This window comes from Anabrus simplex, chromosome 2, assembly GCF_040414725.1.
Source record: "Anabrus simplex isolate iqAnaSimp1 chromosome 2, ASM4041472v1, whole genome shotgun sequence".
Taxonomy (NCBI): domain Eukaryota; kingdom Metazoa; phylum Arthropoda; class Insecta; order Orthoptera; family Tettigoniidae; genus Anabrus; species Anabrus simplex.
The window spans coordinates 782693615-782712985 of NC_090266.1; the positions used below are offsets into that span (position 1 = coordinate 782693615).

Genomic DNA, 19371 nt, shown 5'->3' on the forward strand with positions numbered 1-19371 from the left:
TTTCAATATAAAAATAAAGGAATATATTTTTATATATGAACGTAAAGTTCTTCGATAACTCAAGGCTCTTGTTCACTTTGTTTAACTCGGCAATATTTGACTGCAATTAACTAGTAAAAGTTGAATTGAATGTTAGTGATATGAACTTGGTCCGAAGTTACTCATTGTTCTAAGTGATAAAACTAGTGCCTCATCATTTAGTTTTATCTCAGTTTTCTTGACCTTGAACGTCTGGCACTACCACACAAAATCCTCTTGAATGCTTGCCGAAATTCAGGGCTGAAGATAGTATATATAACTGGATTAAGTGTGGAATTGAAATACCCTAGCCACAAAAAGAAACTTTGCATCGAGTCCGTAATATAGCATGACGACTCGCACAATGGCATTAAAAGAGCCATTATAAAGAATGGTAACCAGCATATAACAAATGCTCCAGTTATGATGGCCAATGTCTTTGCCGCTTTTCTTTCACGTTTGGCTTCTAAACTTTCCTTTTTATCACGCCTTTGAGTTGTAGCAACAGGAATCTTCTCTTGCACTTGAGGAACGGTAATCTCCTTGTGCGTTGCCTCTCTCTGAAGGATCTCAACGCGACTCATGTCACTCATATGACTTTGGTGACTTGCGGAGCCATTATTTGTAGTAGTTGCCGTCGAGGATTTCTCTGGCGATACATTGTTAGAAGTTGTAATTGTAGGTAATGCTTCTGCTAATCTTACCTGTACATTGCTAGATTCCTCAACACTTTTGGAGATTGTAAATGCTGTTGTTACAATCTTTCCATCGTTTTTACCTTCAGACTCTTCTTTGTTATCTACACTGCTGCTGATACTGCCAACAGCACCAGCACCGGATGCAGCACTATTTTGATTACATTTCTGACTCTCTTCATCTTCCCCAATGATATCTATAGAAGCTGTTGAATGCCCTTCAACAAGAACCAGCGATGCTACTAGCGCTTCTGCAGCTGACGATTTTTTGGTTGACTTTAACTTACGAAATCTTCTCTTGGATAAGAACTTAGTTGCTGATGTGTGTTTTGATGGAGGATTGTTATTTGTTCCTTTCTTGCTTTGAGAAGCCATGTTTTCAGATACAGTGTTACGCTGTTGTCGTCTGCGGTGTATGCGTTTACGAGCAGTCTGGAAGATCTTCCAGTAGAGCACCAAGATGACGAGAAGAGGGACATAAAACGTGGAACAAGTAGCAAAAATCTGGTAGGCAATATCTTGGCTGACCAGGCAGCGCTGCTGTAGATTGATGCGGTCCAAGTACTCAGGGTCCTTCCAGCCGAACTGGGGAGCAAGGGACACGATCAGCGCCACCGTCCACACCACCACGATCATGATTCCGATGCGTGTGGAGTTACGCGTGTGGATATAGTCCACATTGGTAACTGCCCAGTATCTATGGAGGGATACAGAACACAGTTATTATCTGAATGTTGCCATAAGTATACAGTGAATATATGTCATAATATGGATTATAACAACCTAATGAAGATTAGATTTTAACAAGACAAGGCCATTTAAGTCTGATAAAACTCCATTATATTGTATTCATAATTATGTAGAGTTTACTGATGTTAATGCATTTTGAAATTGGTACACCTACAATAGATAGTTATTGAAGTCATCTGAAGTAAAGATGCATTTGTACTTGTTTGAAGTTATTTAATGACGAAGCTCTTTATCGAAGGGCAAAATACATTTAGAGTGTGGCCATGTTAGTAGCTAAACATGGGAAGACAGTGAACACAATTTAATTATTTTAACAGTAAAATAATATTTTTCAGTGACAGGTACAATAATTTGGTTTTCTAAATAATTTAGTGCCAAATTTATCTGTTTTGAAACGCTTTTAAAATTGGATGAAATGTCAGCTTTCTTATTCAAGAAGAGAAAGCGATTTAATATCTCCGAAGTTTTTGTAACAAATCGTTGGACTAAATCATAAGTCTCTGATACGGCAAACTTTTAAATTCATAACTTTATGTATACCAGTTCCTTCTGTAATTCGCTTCGTATGTTCTAACTATTTAGGGAACTTCCAGGCCTTTACGGAGTAAAATACATGCCAATGCAATCTATCCTACTTCTACGTAGTTACTGATAATCGATTAGTTGGTAATTTAGAGACGACATTGTTCGTAAAATCTAACCTTATAGGTATACTTCCTGTATTCTGAATTAGAGATGTGTTTCATTTAAATCTTTAAAATGCGTGTGAATGTAATAAACTGGCGAGCAAGCATAACAGTACCATGATAACGAATTGTAGACCAGAGTCAGAAATAGAATGATTTCATTCAAGCATAATTATGGAACTTAAGTTGTGAGACTTGCAAACGACAGTTATGGACTTTTTCATGTTTCGTTTAGCTGTAGCAAACAAAACATGAATATAGGTATGATACTTAGTTAATTAAATATAACGAAAGTGTACAATTAGACGATATTACTTCGTCTTTAGATTGTTATTATTTATTTGTACTCCCCATAACACACAGACTATTCCGATAATCTCCACTCCTTTAAAATACAACTCTTTATTTGTACATATATGGCATTGTTTGAAATTCATAGTAGTCTTATTATTTACATGTAATTGTAGAATAATTAGATATTATAGTAGTATTACAATTTTCTTTTCATGAAGAAATACTGTACGAAGAGCAATAAATGCATGTTGGTAACTGTACATTGAAATCAGGTTGTATTATGTACGTATGTAGATCTTTTAGTACAAATTGAAGTCGATGAGTTCACTGGCTTTATACAAGTGCAATACTGTACTTTTGGCACTGCTTGCACTCACTTGTCATTTCATATTTTGAAATTTAGCAACACGAATGTTTGACTCCTTTTTGCTGTGTCTGAAAAATTGCATTTTAGATGTTAATGTGTATGAACTGAACACAATATTTGGACCACTGTAGTTTAATTTTCATTATTCTGGTAATAATTATGTTACAAGTAGAAAATGTATCAATTAATCCTTACATATTCTAGATCCCTGCCCTCAGAACCATAAGGATTCAAGTATTCTTGATACAATTCTGACACTATTATTACTTCATTTCGTTAGATGAGGAGGATGATACTCTCACTGTGCGATGACTATGACTCGTTCTTGTTTGAAACATTGCACAAATATGTGGATGCTGTTTTACAAGTTCCACTGGAGTAGCTCATTTCACATGTTAATTTTGTAGCAATCTCTTTCATACATTACTTAAAAGCTGCGGATATTTACAGCAGCTTGAAAAAATAACGGCAGATATACGGATGCTGTTTTACAAGTTCCATTGAAGTGATTCATCTTATATGCTAATTTTGCAGCAATCTCTTTCACGTATTTCTTAAAAGCCGTGAATATCCATAATTGCTTTACATTTTACTACAGGTAACTCTTAAGTCTTCCAGTTGCGCAGTCCGATGCTTCCTACCGTAACTTGATACCCTACACAAACAAAAATAAGGATTGAAGCATTCGTGATTATGTCTTGACCCTGCAACAGCTTTACTTTGAGACTGCATTTCGGACTTACTGGGAAGGTTGTCCTAGTATTTCAATGCTAGTGTACAAAGTCTTGTATGATCTAAAAATTCACATTTTCCTTAGACCACTACTTAATTTTCAGGCAGGGAGAGCAGCATCAAACGTAACCTCGACACTTGAGATATTCTTAAGGAATAGAGGTAACTTGATTTATACGATATTACCGAATCTGGAATTAATACGAGGGTAAGTTTCCCTAAAGTATTTGAGTAGTTTTGCAATAAAAACAATTCATTTCTCTCGAGGGATTCATCTCGAAACAGTTTGTTTCGTTCCACTTTCTATTGCTAGCTCTGTGGTCCTTACTTTCTATTCTCCTGAAATGTATGATTGTTATTTATTTTCTCTTCTATCATCTGGATTATACTTTATTTCGTGTCATTTGAAAATAATAATGTTTCTTTTAGAGCTTTTACTTAAAATACTATCAGTGATAGCATCCATCTTGAAATAATGTATTTATGTTTTTCTAAAGATCCTCGAAACCTGTTGTAATTGTAAGACTTGTTTTAGGAATAGTTTACACGTATTTATTTCGCTGTGTGAACTTATATTCACCAGTATGACAATTGTCACGTTTCCCATAGCTCTTTGTATAATCATGCTGTAAAATATATAGCAAGCGAAAGAAAGTTCTTCAGTCAGTTTCATTGCTCGTCTTCACTATCTTCAATTATAGTTACCATTACCTGATGAGAGTTACAAGGAACGTAACGGTGGGGCTGTATTAATTTTAAGGGTTAAATCGGTGAGGTTACAATCCTCAACTACAGGGACTGGGATAAATATATTCTTACTCTGAAATCCTTCCTTCACGTCTAGTATTTACAATGAAATACAATCGTGTTGATCCTCCGTGGCTCAGGCGGCAGCGTGCCGGTTTCTCACCGCTGGATTCCGTGGTTCAAATCCCGGCCACTCCATGTGAGATTTGTACTGGACAAAGCAGAGGCGGGAAAGGATTTTCTCCGCGTACTCCGGTTTTTCCTGTCATCTTTCATTCCAGCAACACTCTACAATATCATGTCATTTCATGCCAATCATTGATCGTTGCCCCAGAGAAGTGCGACAGGCTTCGGCAGCCGGCACAATTCCTGTCCTCACCGTGAAATGGGGGCTTCATTCATTCCATTCCTCACCCGGATGAATGACTGGAAATGGGCTGTGGATTATCATTTTTCATTTTCATAAGATTACGTTCACTAGAGAAACGTTTTCAGTAAGTGAGAAGAATATTTGATATATCGAGCTCATTCTTTATCTTTCAGTTAACATCCGGCCGCTAGGTGGTGCTTGGATATCTTGGTCTGTGTTGTAGTTCTGCTCCCGTCTATTTAGTACTCTGCAACAGCTTTACAGTTTTTGATGCCTAAACCTGAAACTGCGCTGAACAGAAGAAATGAGCTATAGAGAACTGAAGAATCTACAATTAAATTTAGTTAGAAACCTTAACATTCTCTGAGGTGGGGTTTGTTAAAATTACTATCACACTGAGGTCGGAACATGCATGTTTAGCAACTGCTTGTGACAAGGATTCTGCTAAGATCCCAATTTATTACTTGATTCATTCAAGAAGCGTGACTAAATTAACATCTCTTGGGATGGATTGCGAAATTATTTAATTAATTTCACTGATTTCAGAAGTGTATGTATGCTGATTCAAGTCTCCGTCAGAAATAAGTCATTTCTATCTTATTATTATACCTCAGTTTGTATTCAACCTCAAATATCGTCTCAGATTTATAAGGGTTAGTCAAGTAAAAGCGAGCGAAGCCGATGTATATAAGCAAACCATACGTATATATCAGAAAGGTAAGCAAAAATGAACTTACAATTATTAGAAAAATTTACATCCAGCAGTGAGAAGATGCTCGTAGAAATGTCCAAGTCGGCTGTGTGAATATGTGACACCCTTTTGTACGTTCACATTTGAAGTAAATCTGCGACTTTTATTCAGCTTCTCAATTTTTCAACACGTAAAAGTTAACCTGCAGTGAAATGGACAGTAACGAGGGTACTGCAATGTTTACAATTTAGACATCGCTGTTGTTTTTTTACGTAGCAGTATCGGGCCCAGTGTTTTACTGTAACAATGTTACGCCTGAGACAATAGTGGTTGTTGATAGATTGGAGCAGTTGTTCTAGTGTACGATAATAATATGTCGCGTTGATAGTCCGGCCATGATGGTCTCGACTCTGTTTAGGGTGACGGTACCAGATGCTGCTATTGCAGATTTTGATGTTGTATCACTGACTAGTACTCGTAGTACCAGCATTCATAGAGACTCTAATGTTGTACAGAAACGCATTGCTTTCCACCTGACAATGGAACAGAAGTGTAAATTCCGCGCCTTCTCTATGACGTTATTACTTTCTCACTCAGAACCTTGAGAAACCATTATGAACAGGGCAGGCGAAAGGTTAGGTGTTTGTGGATAAAGGCTAATGTTAACTTTTGAGGCCACTTTATCAATATTGCAGCGTCACTCTTCTTGAATTACCGCATCAGCCTCTGTATTTGTGGCTGGTGTTATAGTACGATGGCTTTGTCCAAGTCTTGAAACATCTCTGCAGTTACTTCTTTCTCGGACACGTTTACACTATTCTTTCACATTGGTCAACGGCATCCTATGCACACCATATGTAACAGACCTGCAGCGATACACTTAATATTGTGACACATCATCGACAGACTCCACTACAGTACAGATCGGTGTTGAATGTACAGTACTACCTGCGGAATTGTGGTACCTTGTGGCACGACCATGCTCAGAATGTTAGCCCAGGTGTACCATTCATGCGATCTCCACATCACTGTACGAAAGAATTCGATTCATTTGGCCGGGTCACTTGTATTTGACTCATCCTTACACTTACAGAAACTATCCAGTCATGTGCAAATATGAAAATAATGTAGGTTGGTGCAGTTCCACAATCGTGAGGAGCAACGAACTCTTCAAGTTTAATTGAACGGCACATCCAAAGACATTAAACTGAAGGTTGCCCGATGGGCCTTCTGGTGACAGCAGATCTCACTCTTTCAGAAACAGTATGTCCTGTTTTCATGACTCGCGTAATGTAGAATAGAGTCGATGCTACATGTGATCACCACAGACAGCGGAAAGTGCAATGCAGCGATTTCCCACACCGAGGACAAGGTTATGGTGAGATCTGACATCTCGAAATAAGAGCGTGTCCCAGTATCTTTGAGATATGGACAGTCTGTTAATCAAAACACGTGATTTACACTGTTCCTAGGTACTCATCCACCAATGCAGCCAGACGCAGATGCACGTTGTCATCCATAAACAGAAACTGTACCCCCATTTTCTCCACAAGGATATTGCATACTGTTGGAGGATCACGTATCTGAATACTTGTTCTGTTAGAGAGCCACAGCCAAAATTATAGAAGAGTATGATTTAACCCAGGATGATATCGCTTCAGATTAAATAACTTCTAACTCTAATTTTTTTCCCTTCGTCAGTGTTAACTGGGCTAATCTTGACTTGCCCGCAAACAATACTTTGCCCCATTACCTCCTGCTCCGAGCTCGACGTTATCTACACTTAGCTAAACAGTCACGTTTGTGGGCAGATGTTAATTAGATTGATTAGGCAGGTCTGAAAGCGTACAGATTCAAGGGTCAGTATACAGTAAATATGGACATATTCTTTCCAATAGCTTCTTTCAGGTCTCTCGTAGGTCCGTGAGCTGTTAACTGACCATGCCATCCAGCAGATAGTAATAACGATCCCTTACGTGTTTTATCCTACTCTTTGGCTATCCACTTTTGAAACTTTGACGGGTATTTTCGCACTTCACTGACCTCTGCCAAAACAAGGAATTGGAACTCTGTGAATCAGTCGTACAAGTCATGGGGCAGAGTCACCTCCATTTGTGCTGCCTCGAGTCAGTCGAAAATTTTCCGTTGTATAACCAATGTGGGTTTTTTGAGCTGCAGCGGTCAAATATACCCCAGTTCCACGTAAAGAACACAAACGCTAAACGATTTGTTCTATATTCACTGTGATGAGATAAGTGCAGTGCTATCTACCCCAGACCACCTTCTCCAGCGTTACCTTCTGGCCACTGAAGACACCATTTGGATGGATACTTCAGGAACATTACACAATACTATTTTAATACGAGTACAATTAGTGCTGTCTGACATGTAGACACATTTCACTATCATCGCTACTTTTTAAAATGAATGCACAGTATTTCTGATTCACCCGTCTCGATAACTCCAATAAAATTATTCATTACAGCAGGCATGATCTAGAATGGAAAAACGAAGAACCGTCTTAATCCTATTCTCGGTCAATGTTGTTAAATTCTTGCAAGAATAAAGAATTCCTAACAACAGGGTGTAGTCAACGAACGATGTAAGTTAAATATACGAAGAAATGAACATTAGTCTTTCCGTAAATACAAAAAATACATCCACTCACATATATATATATAATTTTTGCAATGACTACAACGATTTCCATCATCACTTCATGTATCATGCTTAGAGGATATTTAATAATGAATATTATATATAATAAAAATAATTTCGTGTGGCTATTTCTAGCCCTTGTAAGGTAGACCCTCCGATAAGGGTGGGCGGCATCTGCCATGTGTAGGTAACTGCGTGTTATTGTGGTGGAGGATAGTGTTATGTGTGGTGTGTGAGTTGCAGGCATGTTGGGGACATCACAAACACCCAGCCCCCGAGCCACTGGAATTAACCAATGAAGGTTAAAATCCCGACCCGGCCAGGAATCGAACCCGGGACCCTCTGAACCGAAGGCCAGTACGTTGACCATGAGTCGGACATTATATATAATGAGATCTATGTATTGCTTTATTAAATTTCTGTGCCCTTGTTAAGTTATCGTGGTTTGAAAAACATCATATATACTTCGCACTTTGCAGGGAGAAACTGTACGTACATTGGACTGGATATCAAAACTGATTTATACTTCCTTTTACCGAGCGAGTGGCTGAGCGGTTTGGGTCACGTAGCTGTCAGCTTTCCTTCCGGAGATAGTAGGTTTGAACCCCACTGTCGGCAGCCCTGAAGACTGTTTTCCGTGGTTTACCATTTTCACACCAGGCAAACGCTCAGGCTGTACCTTAATTAAGGCCATGGACGCTTCCTTTCCACTTCTAGACCTTTCCTATCCCATCGTCGCCATAAGACTTATCTGTGTCCGTGCGAAGTAGAGAAAATTGTAAAAAAATATGTAGAGGTACTTCCTTGATGTAAATGTGCTATAGGCTAAATTTGAAGATCGTAAGTCTGAAACCGTCTTGTTATCCTTCGCGAAAGGAAGCAAGTAATGTTTGGTGGAGAAGTCTGTCGAGTGTTTCAACAGCGCACAAGTCATATGGTCGTAGTGTCTCTCTGTTCTTATGGACGAAGCTACGAAACTGACTGCATTTGCAAGTAAAAGTGTGTGAAGAGGAAATAATCTATTGTGTATCTGTATTCGTAACGTTAATTAGTCAGTAAAATTCTAATCGTTCTTATTATTTTTGAAGTGAATTTCAATAAGTCGTAATGTATACAGAACGCGAAAACACGGGCCCATTCGAATCCTAGATAACAAGTGAATATTTCAGATGTGCTCATGAACCTAGGATGTTACAGTGAAATTTACTGTGAATTTTATATTCTCGAACCCTACAGACCAACGAAATGCAAATATTGTGATAGGCAAAGATTCAGTGTTCTGCTATAAAGGCATGTGCTGTCAGCCAATTGTTGGTTCGTTACATGTGTCGTCTGTCTTCATTATGTGGTGGGTGCTGAAATTCACTTGATGGTCAGCTACTGAACAGGAGAAAACCCCACATTGTAACACAAATATATCTTGCCCACAGTTTACATGGATGATGCACTGAAAGGTATAAAATAATAGGGAGGGATTCAGTTAGGGGGAAATGCAGCAATGAATACTCATTGAAAAATTAGCCTTTCCAAGATTTAAGTGATATCAGTAGATGAGAAACATAAGAGAACTGAATGTCAGGTTCGGAATACAAAGCAGGAACAGGTAGATTATTTCAAGTATTTAGGATGTGTGTTTCTCCCAGGATGGTAAGTGAGACTAAATCAAGGCGCAGCAAAGCTAATGCAGTGAACTCGCACTTGCGATCAACAGAATTTCGTAAGATCCTGGACAAAGCTATCTTTACACCTGTCTGTTTCCAGACTAAATTAGCTTTACGGGAGTGAAAGCTGGGTGTGCTCAGGATATCACATTCATACGTTAGAAATAACAGGCATGAAAGTAGTGAGAATGACCGATGGTACAAACAGGTAGGAACAAAGGTAGGAGGGTGCTCGGAAGGAGGCGATAAGGACTAGCGTGTACTAAGCGGGAAACAAGGACTCTATAAAGTAAACGGAACAGAACCATGCACCGCTGGAATGCCAATCGGCAACAGAGATAGTTTCAAACTGAGCAGGAAATGCAACGTCGCAAAATACAAAGAATTATGAAACTTTTCCATTAACTTAAAATACATCCCACATAATTTGTGTCACTGGAATAAAACTACCACTATAATTAGATTATACTGTATGAAAAGAGATTTGGAGGAAAGTGGCTGATACTGGCTTACCTGGACTCTTCACTGTGTACTACTACTACTGTTTTTACGGCCCACTAACTACTTTTGGAGGTTTTCGGAGACAACGAGATGCCGGAAGTTTGTTCCGCAGGAGTTCTCTTACGTGCCGGTAAATCTACCGACACGATGCTGACGTATTTGAGCACCTTCAAATACCACCGGACTGAGCCAGGATCGAACCTGCCAAGTTGGGGTCAGAAGGCCAGCGCCTCAACCATCAAAGCACTCAGCAAGGCTCACTATGTACAATTCAGGACTTCGAACTGTCCTTCTGCTTTTAGCTACCAAACTGTTCGAAATATATATATTTGCTAATTGCTTTATGTCGCACTGACACAGGTAGGTCTTACGGCGACGATGGGAGAGGAAAGGCCTAGAAGTCGGAAGGAAGCGGCCGTGGCCTTAATTAAGGTACAGCCCCAGCATTCGCCTGGGGTGAAAATGGGAAACCACGGAAAACCATCTTCAGGGCTGCCGACAGTGGGATTAGAACCCACTATCTCCCGGATGCAAGGTCACAGCCGCGCGCATCTAACCGCACGGCCAACTCGCCCGGTCGAGATATATCTTCATATTGTTATTGTGACTTTTTGAACAGGACTGTAACAGGAGTTAAAGTATGGCGGAAGAGGTCAAATCCTACGTGCTCTTGAAAAGAGCTGAGATAACTTGAATTAAAGTAAGTCATGCTGGCAGCTTGACTATTCAGTATCGATACGTTTCTTCAACCTCGAACACAGGATACCACCGCCTCTTTTGCAGCCAACAGGCACCATGTAGTGATGCCATTCAGTCCCAGGGAGCTACGGTGCATACCTCCTACCTTGCTCCTCACCCTTGGCAGTATTGGTGCTGATGGGATTCAGTTCACGCCACTGCTATTAAATAAGTTACTCCCTTTGAATGCTTTTCAGGTTATATATTTTTAAGACGAGAATTTTTTCATGTGTAACAGTCAATGCACATTCGGTATCGTTCAGCAACTTGTTTGCCAATAATTAGAGCAACTGTCCAGTTTCAAATTCTATTACGTGAACAGACCACCAAATGGTCGGAAATGAGTTTTCTTCAGAAAATAAAGTCGGGGTGAGTGTTTGTATTTGCAGTAGGGTATTACACGTAGTTTCTACTTTCACGAACTTCACTCGTGAGTTATTTATATATTAGGTTTCCCAGTGTTATGACGAATACTTATATTTTACTTAAGTTTTCATTTTCATCTCTTCGATTCAAGGAGAAAACATGATCTTACGGCGAAACCTATGGTTTAAATATGGGATTCAGTGCCAAAAGTGTTTACTCCTCTAAACTTCATCATTATAACATGATGATATCATCTATGATTCTCTTTTCTTCATTCGGAAGTGTAGTGTGCGTCCAGCCCTTGTTCCCTCTCTTAACGGGCTCGGCTATGAACTGAGATAAATCTTCCTAACGAGATGTTACGACCTGATGCCCTTCCTGACGTAAATCTCATCTCAGGGGTTACTGAGATGAAATGAATGACGTGATATACGATAGTAGGAAGGGAGAGTGTGAAACCCAGTGCCGGTACATAGTCTACTCCTGTCATATTGCACCAAGGGGTCTGCTCAAGGCTTAACGTCCCCATAAGACGGACGAATAACCATCAACAGCATCAGATGCCCTCTCCCTATATGAAAAATGCAGAGATGTTTGGAACTGAATCCAGGTTTTTGAAACCAATCTAGTGATTAGATATAATTACATACCACCACCTCTCCTAACCTGCCGGCCAACATTCTCATGGTAAAGTTTTTCGACCAACGGGACTCGAACCGGATAACCACGCTATCAGACCATATCGAATTGACACTTCAACGGTTATGGCCATCAGGCGAGCATTCATTATAAAGTTATTAAATAGTATATAGCATTTCTGTAAGTATCTTTTTGTACATGTTATACTCTCTACACTTGAACGATGTTGAGATAGGGTAGAAAATTAGCAGCAGAAATATCTTAACTTACACATAATACCGTATACTGGTATGTTGTATATTGTCCCTGTCATTTACACTAAAGTGTGATATCCAATTGAACTTGGGGACAATTGTTGCATGCAAGAAGGTTGAAGTTAAACTGATTAAAATGTGAAGGACATCGGACAACATATGGGCGTTGCTCCGTGTCCAGCCTTGCACCAAAGATTATCACGTGCACCTTGAAGGTTGAATAATGTTTACGTGAGTAGCAATCAAGCTATAGACTTAACCTCAAAGACGGTTACTTTCCGCTGTTGTGCAATTACAGCCATTTGAGAGGAATCGCATCGGGAGGGAGGGAGGGAGAATGGGCATAACGGCGGATTGCTGCACACGCTAGTCATACCGCATCGGTAGTGTGGCAATATTACCAACGATAATCAGTTGATTGGGCCCACACCCGTAGACCAGGTTCGGTTCGGCCGCGTAATACGGGTGTACGGCAAGATCGGCGTATTGTTAGGGCATCACTAGAATACCGTAATGCATCCGAAGTAGAGATCCGAGTGAATGGAGAATCAGATGTGCGAACATTATTTGCAGGAGGACTACGAAAACATGCGCCTTTTGCCCGGCTTCCTCTTCTGTTCCTGTGGTGTCGGGCAAGGATCATCTGGTGATTGGAATGGTGCTCCGTTGCGTTAAGCGATGAGAACACATTCTACCTTCATGCAAGGGATGGCTGTTTACTTGTGCGACGTCGACCTGTTGAGCAACATCTTCCAGACTGTATTCGCACCCACCATACGGGTCGAACTCTTTGTTTCATGCTGTCGGGCAAGTAAGCTACAACTCCTGCTCACCTTGCGGTTATGTGGAAGATCCGTTAAGCAGTAGTTCGAGCCGACCAGCTGCCATTTCTGCAACAGGAAGTTGATGTACTGTTTCAGAAGGAATATGCTCGTCCAATTACTGCTGCTACGCGACGCGGTTCTTCTCGGTGTTCGGCATTTTACTGGACAGCACAATCTTTGGATCCCTCTCGGACTAAGCATATTTGGGAAATAATAATAATAATAATAATAATAATAATAATAATAATAATAATAATAATAATAATAATAATAATTGCGTGTGGCATCCGAAGAGGCGTGGTGCAGGTCTTTCGAGTTGACTCCGTATAGGCGACTTGTGCGTCTCTGAGGATGGACCCTATCTATGATGAATTCTAATTATGAAGACGATACAAACATCCAGCCCCCGAGCTACAGGAATCAAACAATTAGGGTTGAAATTCCTGACCCGGCCGGGAATCGAATCCGGGACCCACTGAACCATTGAGATATGTAGTGATAATAATGAAGAACGGGTTACTAATATGAAATGAGTGGGTTATAGAGTTGGAATACTTGAAGTAATAAGGTTAGGCTTTCGAAGTGTGGTGTATAAAGATTAAAAAAGAAAATGTTACGTTCAGGTGGAATGGCAGAGTCAAGATATCGAATAAACATTAACAGAAAAACAAACAAACAAACAAACGAACAAACAAACAAACAAAAACCCATGGTGCAACAGCCCTGAAGGGCCATGACCTACCAAGCGACCGCTGCTCAGCCCGAAGGCCTGCAGATTACGAGGTGTCATGTGGGCGGCAGGACGAATCCTCTCAGCCATTATTCTTGGCTTTCTAGACTGGGGAAGCCATCTCACCGTCAGATAGCTCCTCAATTGTAATCACGTAGGCTAGGTGGACCTCGAACCAGCCCTTAGATCCAGATAAAAATCCTTGACCTGGCCGGGAATCGAACCCGGTGCCTCCGGGCTAGAGACAGGCAGGCTACCCCTACACCACGGCACCGGCTTAAAACATGAACAGAAAGCATTCGGAAAATTTGTGTTTAGAGATCATAATGTGAACGGAAAGAAAATAAATAGATTGAAAATATTACGGTACGTTAAACTGCAGGGAAAGGTAGCTGGAATGCCTTAAAGATTGCAAAGTGGGAGGAAAACGGGGAATGAGTCTTGTTTTAGACAAGGTACTGTAGACGAACTCATAGTAGATAACAAAGAAGGACTCAACACACTGAAGAGGGGCAGAGAATATTTCGAAATCTGAACAAAGTAACAGGAAACCGTTCTAGAAATGGCGCAGAATTTAAAATTATGTGGGTTTAGAATGAAAACTGAAACGGAGTAAATAATAATGCAGTTAAAGAGCAGAAACTATTTGCATGCATTGAAACTGGAAAGACAGGAATTATCTTGACTACTATTCACAGAATGTGATTAGTGGTATTTAGAGAAGGACAGTTGGATCATTCCGAATAAGTGCGGTGTCAGATACAATGGCCATGTCAGGACCTTATTTTCAGTACACTGACTGTGAATAAATATTACAAGTTAAATAGAGATGTATACTGCATACACCTCGAGAACGCGTATGACGGGTAACCAAGATGTTAACCTCATATCAAAATAATTTATCACAATAACAAGGTTACTTATGGATTTCTGTACCGGGAATGAATAATGGAATCAATTTATGCTCCGAAGTATTTACAGTTGTCGGGCAGGAGTGTACATTTTTATCTTATAAATTTGTAAATTCTCGTTGAATGTTTTCATAAACAACTTACTGAAGGAATGAAAATTGTACGATAATCATGCTACGAGCTTAACATCCCTTCAGTTATTATTTGTATTAAGATGCTAGAGTGACTGAATTTTGTGCTGAAGAGATATTCCTTAAACCGCCAATAAATTAATAGGCACAAATTCCTAGCATTTAAACTGTCCAACCGACAGTATTGGAACTTGGCCATTTAATCGTCAACATGGATAGTGAGCACCAGAAAACTGTGCATGTCTTAAAGCTATAGTGTAGGTATGTACACAAATACATACATAAATATTGTGCATTGTAGTGTAAAGTCTGCAAATCCTTCGTGAGCGAATTAAGTACTTCAACGATCCATTATCAATTTCCACCCTGGCTTCTTCTAAGTCTATGCTGTTTTGTTATTTAGTACATATTCCAACAATCCATTCTGAAGTAACCTCCGTTTTTATAATCCCTTATGATCGAAACAATTAGTGCCCGTGGTAGCCTACCCTGTCTTACCATCTTAACAGATCCACACATGCAACTTCATTCAACTTGCTAATTTCAATTTTCATGTATACGTTATCAATACCTCGTTGCCATCACTCACAGCTTTATAAGTTGCTGGAAAGATTGATTTTAAACCGTCTAACCTGTAATTGACCCCTTGCTTATACTGCAGCAAGTTGGATTTTGCCCTGGTAAAAGCTGTTGCGGACAACTGCTGAATCTTACGCAATATATATAATATGTTTTTGAGGCTCGAAAGGTAACAAGAGTGGTATTTGTCGATCTATCAGCAGCATATGACACTGTAAACCACCAGCTACTACTCGTAAAGATCTATAACCTGACAAAGAATTTTAGCCTAACCAGGCTCATCGCCACTCTTTTACAATGTCACAGGTGTCTTCTCGAATTCCAACAACGGCGTTCTCGATGGAGACTACAGAAGAACGACCTTCTACACGGAAGTGTACTGGCTCCTATCCTTTTCAATATATACAAACGACTAACATACTGCTCCTAGTAGCAGCAGTTTCTTGTATGCTGATGACCTTGATCTAGCCACCCAGAGCAAAGATTTCGAATCAGTGGAGAATACCATTACGAATTCCCTTGAAGATCTCTCCAGATACTAACTATAAACCGGCTTAAACCAAACCCCTCAAAGACGCAAGTATGCACTTTTCCTTTGAGCAACAGGGAAGCACCTCGCAAGCTGAAGATGGTATGATCGGGGGTCCAACTGGAGCCCTGGGACACTCCAAAATATCTAGGAGTGACGCTCGACAGATCTTTTACTTTCAATAAGCACTGCATGAACTGCAAGTCAAAGTTGTCCGCCAGGAACAATCTCCTCAAGAAATTGGTTGGATCACAGTGGGGAGGTCATCCCGATACCATCCGAACTTCCGCAATGGCGCTATGTTATTCCGCAGCAGAGTATGCTTGTCCTGTTTAGTATAGTTCCACGCATGACAAACAGGTGCATGTAGTAGCTCTTAACAAAACCTGTAGAATTATAACAGGCTGCTGAATGGCTTTACCACTTCGCAGGATTAGCACCATCTCCTATTCGAAGAGAGCTGCCAAAAAGAAAAGAAAGAGAGTGGTACAGGAAAGAACCGGTCTTTCCTATGGGTACAAACCACATCCACAACGACTGAAATCAAGGAAGAGCTTCCTTAGAACATCAAAGGAACTTACAAGAACCGCCGAAAATGCTAGGCTACAACTATGGAAGACTATGACTTACCTTCCCACTCGTTGGAGAATAATTTGGAATCTTTGCCTCCTGGCCATGCCGATGAATGCCCGACTTGGCAGTTCCTAAATAGATTGAGATCTGCAGTGGGCAGATCAAAGGTTAATTTAGCCGGAAGGGGATACTCTGATAAGAATGATATTCAGTGTGAATATGGAGAAGTACAGACTGTACTACTCTTGCTGCAATGACAACTGTGTCCAGCTTCCTGCTTTCAAGAAGACCTTAATTATTCCACAGTAAATCAGTTGTAATCGTGCAAACAAAGAGGAAGGTTGTTAAGTGAGAGAGTGCTGACATGGGGATTTCGACAGAACAGTACCGGGTGACGATAGGTAGTTGGCACGGTAGAGGCAGACCCGCGAGGCGTAATATGGAATACAATGCCGGACAACAGGTGGGACAGACTTCAATTCTGATGGCTGCATCAGTGATGGCAGTGTTGTTGGTCATTGGAGGGGTCGAGATGAACCCTAGACCTGGTCCTGCTGGTACGGTTGGATGGGAAGAGATGGAGAAGATAAGGGAAATTGTTAAGGGCCAAGCAGAACAAACAAGAGAACTCCTACGAGAGTAACCCAGTGAACTGAGAGAAATAATGAAAGATGAGCTAGTAAAAGTAACAGAACTGGTGGTCTAAAATAATAAGGAAATATCAAGTTTGAGGGATAAGGTGAAAAGAATGGAAGAAGGGATAAAAGAACTGAGGTGGTAAAAGAAAAATCTCCAGCAAGAAACTCGGAAGAAAAATATTTTTATATACGGGTTACCTGAGGACGCTAAAGACGATCTAGTATTTAAAGTGCTTGAGCTAATAAATGAGAGGTTGAAGATCAACTGCAGGGAAGCCGACATAGATGAGATTCAGCGAATGGGGAAGGCGCAAGGCAAGAGACCGGTGAAAGTGAGGTTCGTATAAACCCTATTGGTGAAGAAGATTTTGGATAATACATGCCGATTGAAAGGTGAAAATTTATGTATCGAACAGGAGCTGGAGAAGGAAGCCTTTAGGGACCAGAAAACGCCCCATTTCCAACTGGGAAAGGCTAGGCGTGCCAGACTAATTGCCCACATAAGGGGCAACACATTAATGGTGGGTGACGGGAAGTGGATTAGAGCATGGTCAGTGGAGCAGTTAAAGAATATGTACAACACAGAGTGTACGTTGGTCGTTGAGGAATGTGGACGCACGAGGCAGCTGAGATCAGCAGAACGCGGAGAAGTGCGCGGCGACTAGGAAGTGAATCGAAAAGGACAGAGAGAGGACGAAGGTGACGCAGAGACAACCAGTAGGGTGTGCAGACATGGTGAGCTACAGCGGCAGCTGAGTGCTGACTCTGCGAGAGACACAACATCCAAACGCAGGCATGTGAGTCTGAAGGACTTCTAGCAGAGAAGAGGTAATTTAAATAAGGATGGATTTGGTAGGGAATGTGTTAGTGTACTAGATGAGAACGCTGATGAACTGGGTGTAACTAGGATTACGAGGTCCAAGACGGGCAGCCAGCGTGAGGTGCAGGGAAAGAAGAAATAATTAGAGATGACAGTAGGGTGCATCAATATTGAAGGTTTTAGAAGTAAGCTGCAGAATGAATCTTTTAAAGAGTTGTTGCGAAGCTTGCATATCCTCGCGTGCGTGGAAACCTGGATTCCACCGGGAAGTAAGATAGAAGTAGACGAGTTTACAGGTTATTAAAAGGCAAAAGACAGGCGAGCCGGCAGGGGTAGATACCCGGGTGGAATAATGGTTATGGTTATGGAGTATTTGCAAGATAGAATAGATCATATTGAATGAGAAATGGAGGATATGATTTGGTTGAAAATAAAACTTTACGAGGAGAGTGAGCTAGATTTATGTATTGGTTTTGTCAACAACCCTCCTGGGCCTCTCCATTAGCGAAACATAAATTTTTGACGAGTTGGCGTTACAAATTATTGGGATTCAAAATATTTTTGAGGACGCAGGCAATCTATTAATAGGGGACTTCAACGCGAGGGTTGCGGACCAGAAGCCGTTGTACGACAAAGAGGCAGAAGAAGTTTATATACAAACGAGAGTAAGCCAGGGTAAGGGCTGTAATGAAAGTGAAGAAAAGTTGTTAGAGCTGTGTGGTACGGTAGAACTGTATATTTTGAATGGATGGAGGTGTGGCGACGAACTAGGGAACCTGACATGCATACCGGAGACAGGGGGTAGTGTCATAGATTTGGCGCTATGTTCTAGAAATGCGTTGCCTATGATTAAGAGCACTGAAGGTTAAGGAATAGGGAGATTCACATAACTTACCAATTATATTCAGAATAAATGATAGAGAGGACAGGCCATTAACAAGCAACACGGTACAATCCAAAGAAAGATCAGGTACTAAATACACGTGGAGAGAGGAGCTAAAGAAAGAGTTTATGAATCATGATGAGGGAGAAAGAGGTCATATATTGAAAGATGGAGTAGACTCAATGATTGGGAATAACCTAACGGGTGCAGCAGTAAAACGAATATAAAACACTGTAAAGATGGCAGGTGAGAAAATGCGGGTAAAGGAGGGGAAGAGGGTAATAGGAAAGGGCTGGTACTATGATGAATGCAGGCATAAAAGATACGAAGTAATGAAAGTACTGAAGGCGTATAGAAAGCACGGGGGAGAAAATCATAGGGTTGAATTTTGTAACAGAAGAAAATAATATAGAGAAATATTGTATATAACTAAGTCTGAATGGCAGAAGCGAAGAGTTGTTGAACTAAATAGTAATTCAAAACATAATGAAAGTAGGAAAGTGTGGAGTACAATGAAAAGAATCTGCGGAATGTAGAAACTTCCTCGGCAGGCTGATATAAGTCAAGCTGTAGGTGGAGTACTATA

General features: G+C 40.5%; 1 protein-coding gene across 1 annotated transcript in view; it reads right to left on the reverse strand.

The window, feature by feature from the left end:
• Window positions 1–203: 203 nt before the first annotated feature.
• LOC136863686 (5-hydroxytryptamine receptor-like) overlaps window positions 204–19371 on the reverse strand; it is a 684082-nt gene continuing 664914 nt past the window's right edge. The window contains exon 4 of the mRNA XM_067140046.2: window positions 204–1410. Coding sequence (XP_066996147.2) covers window positions 204–1410 — 1207 coding nt within the window. The remainder of the gene's footprint in view (window positions 1411–19371) is intronic.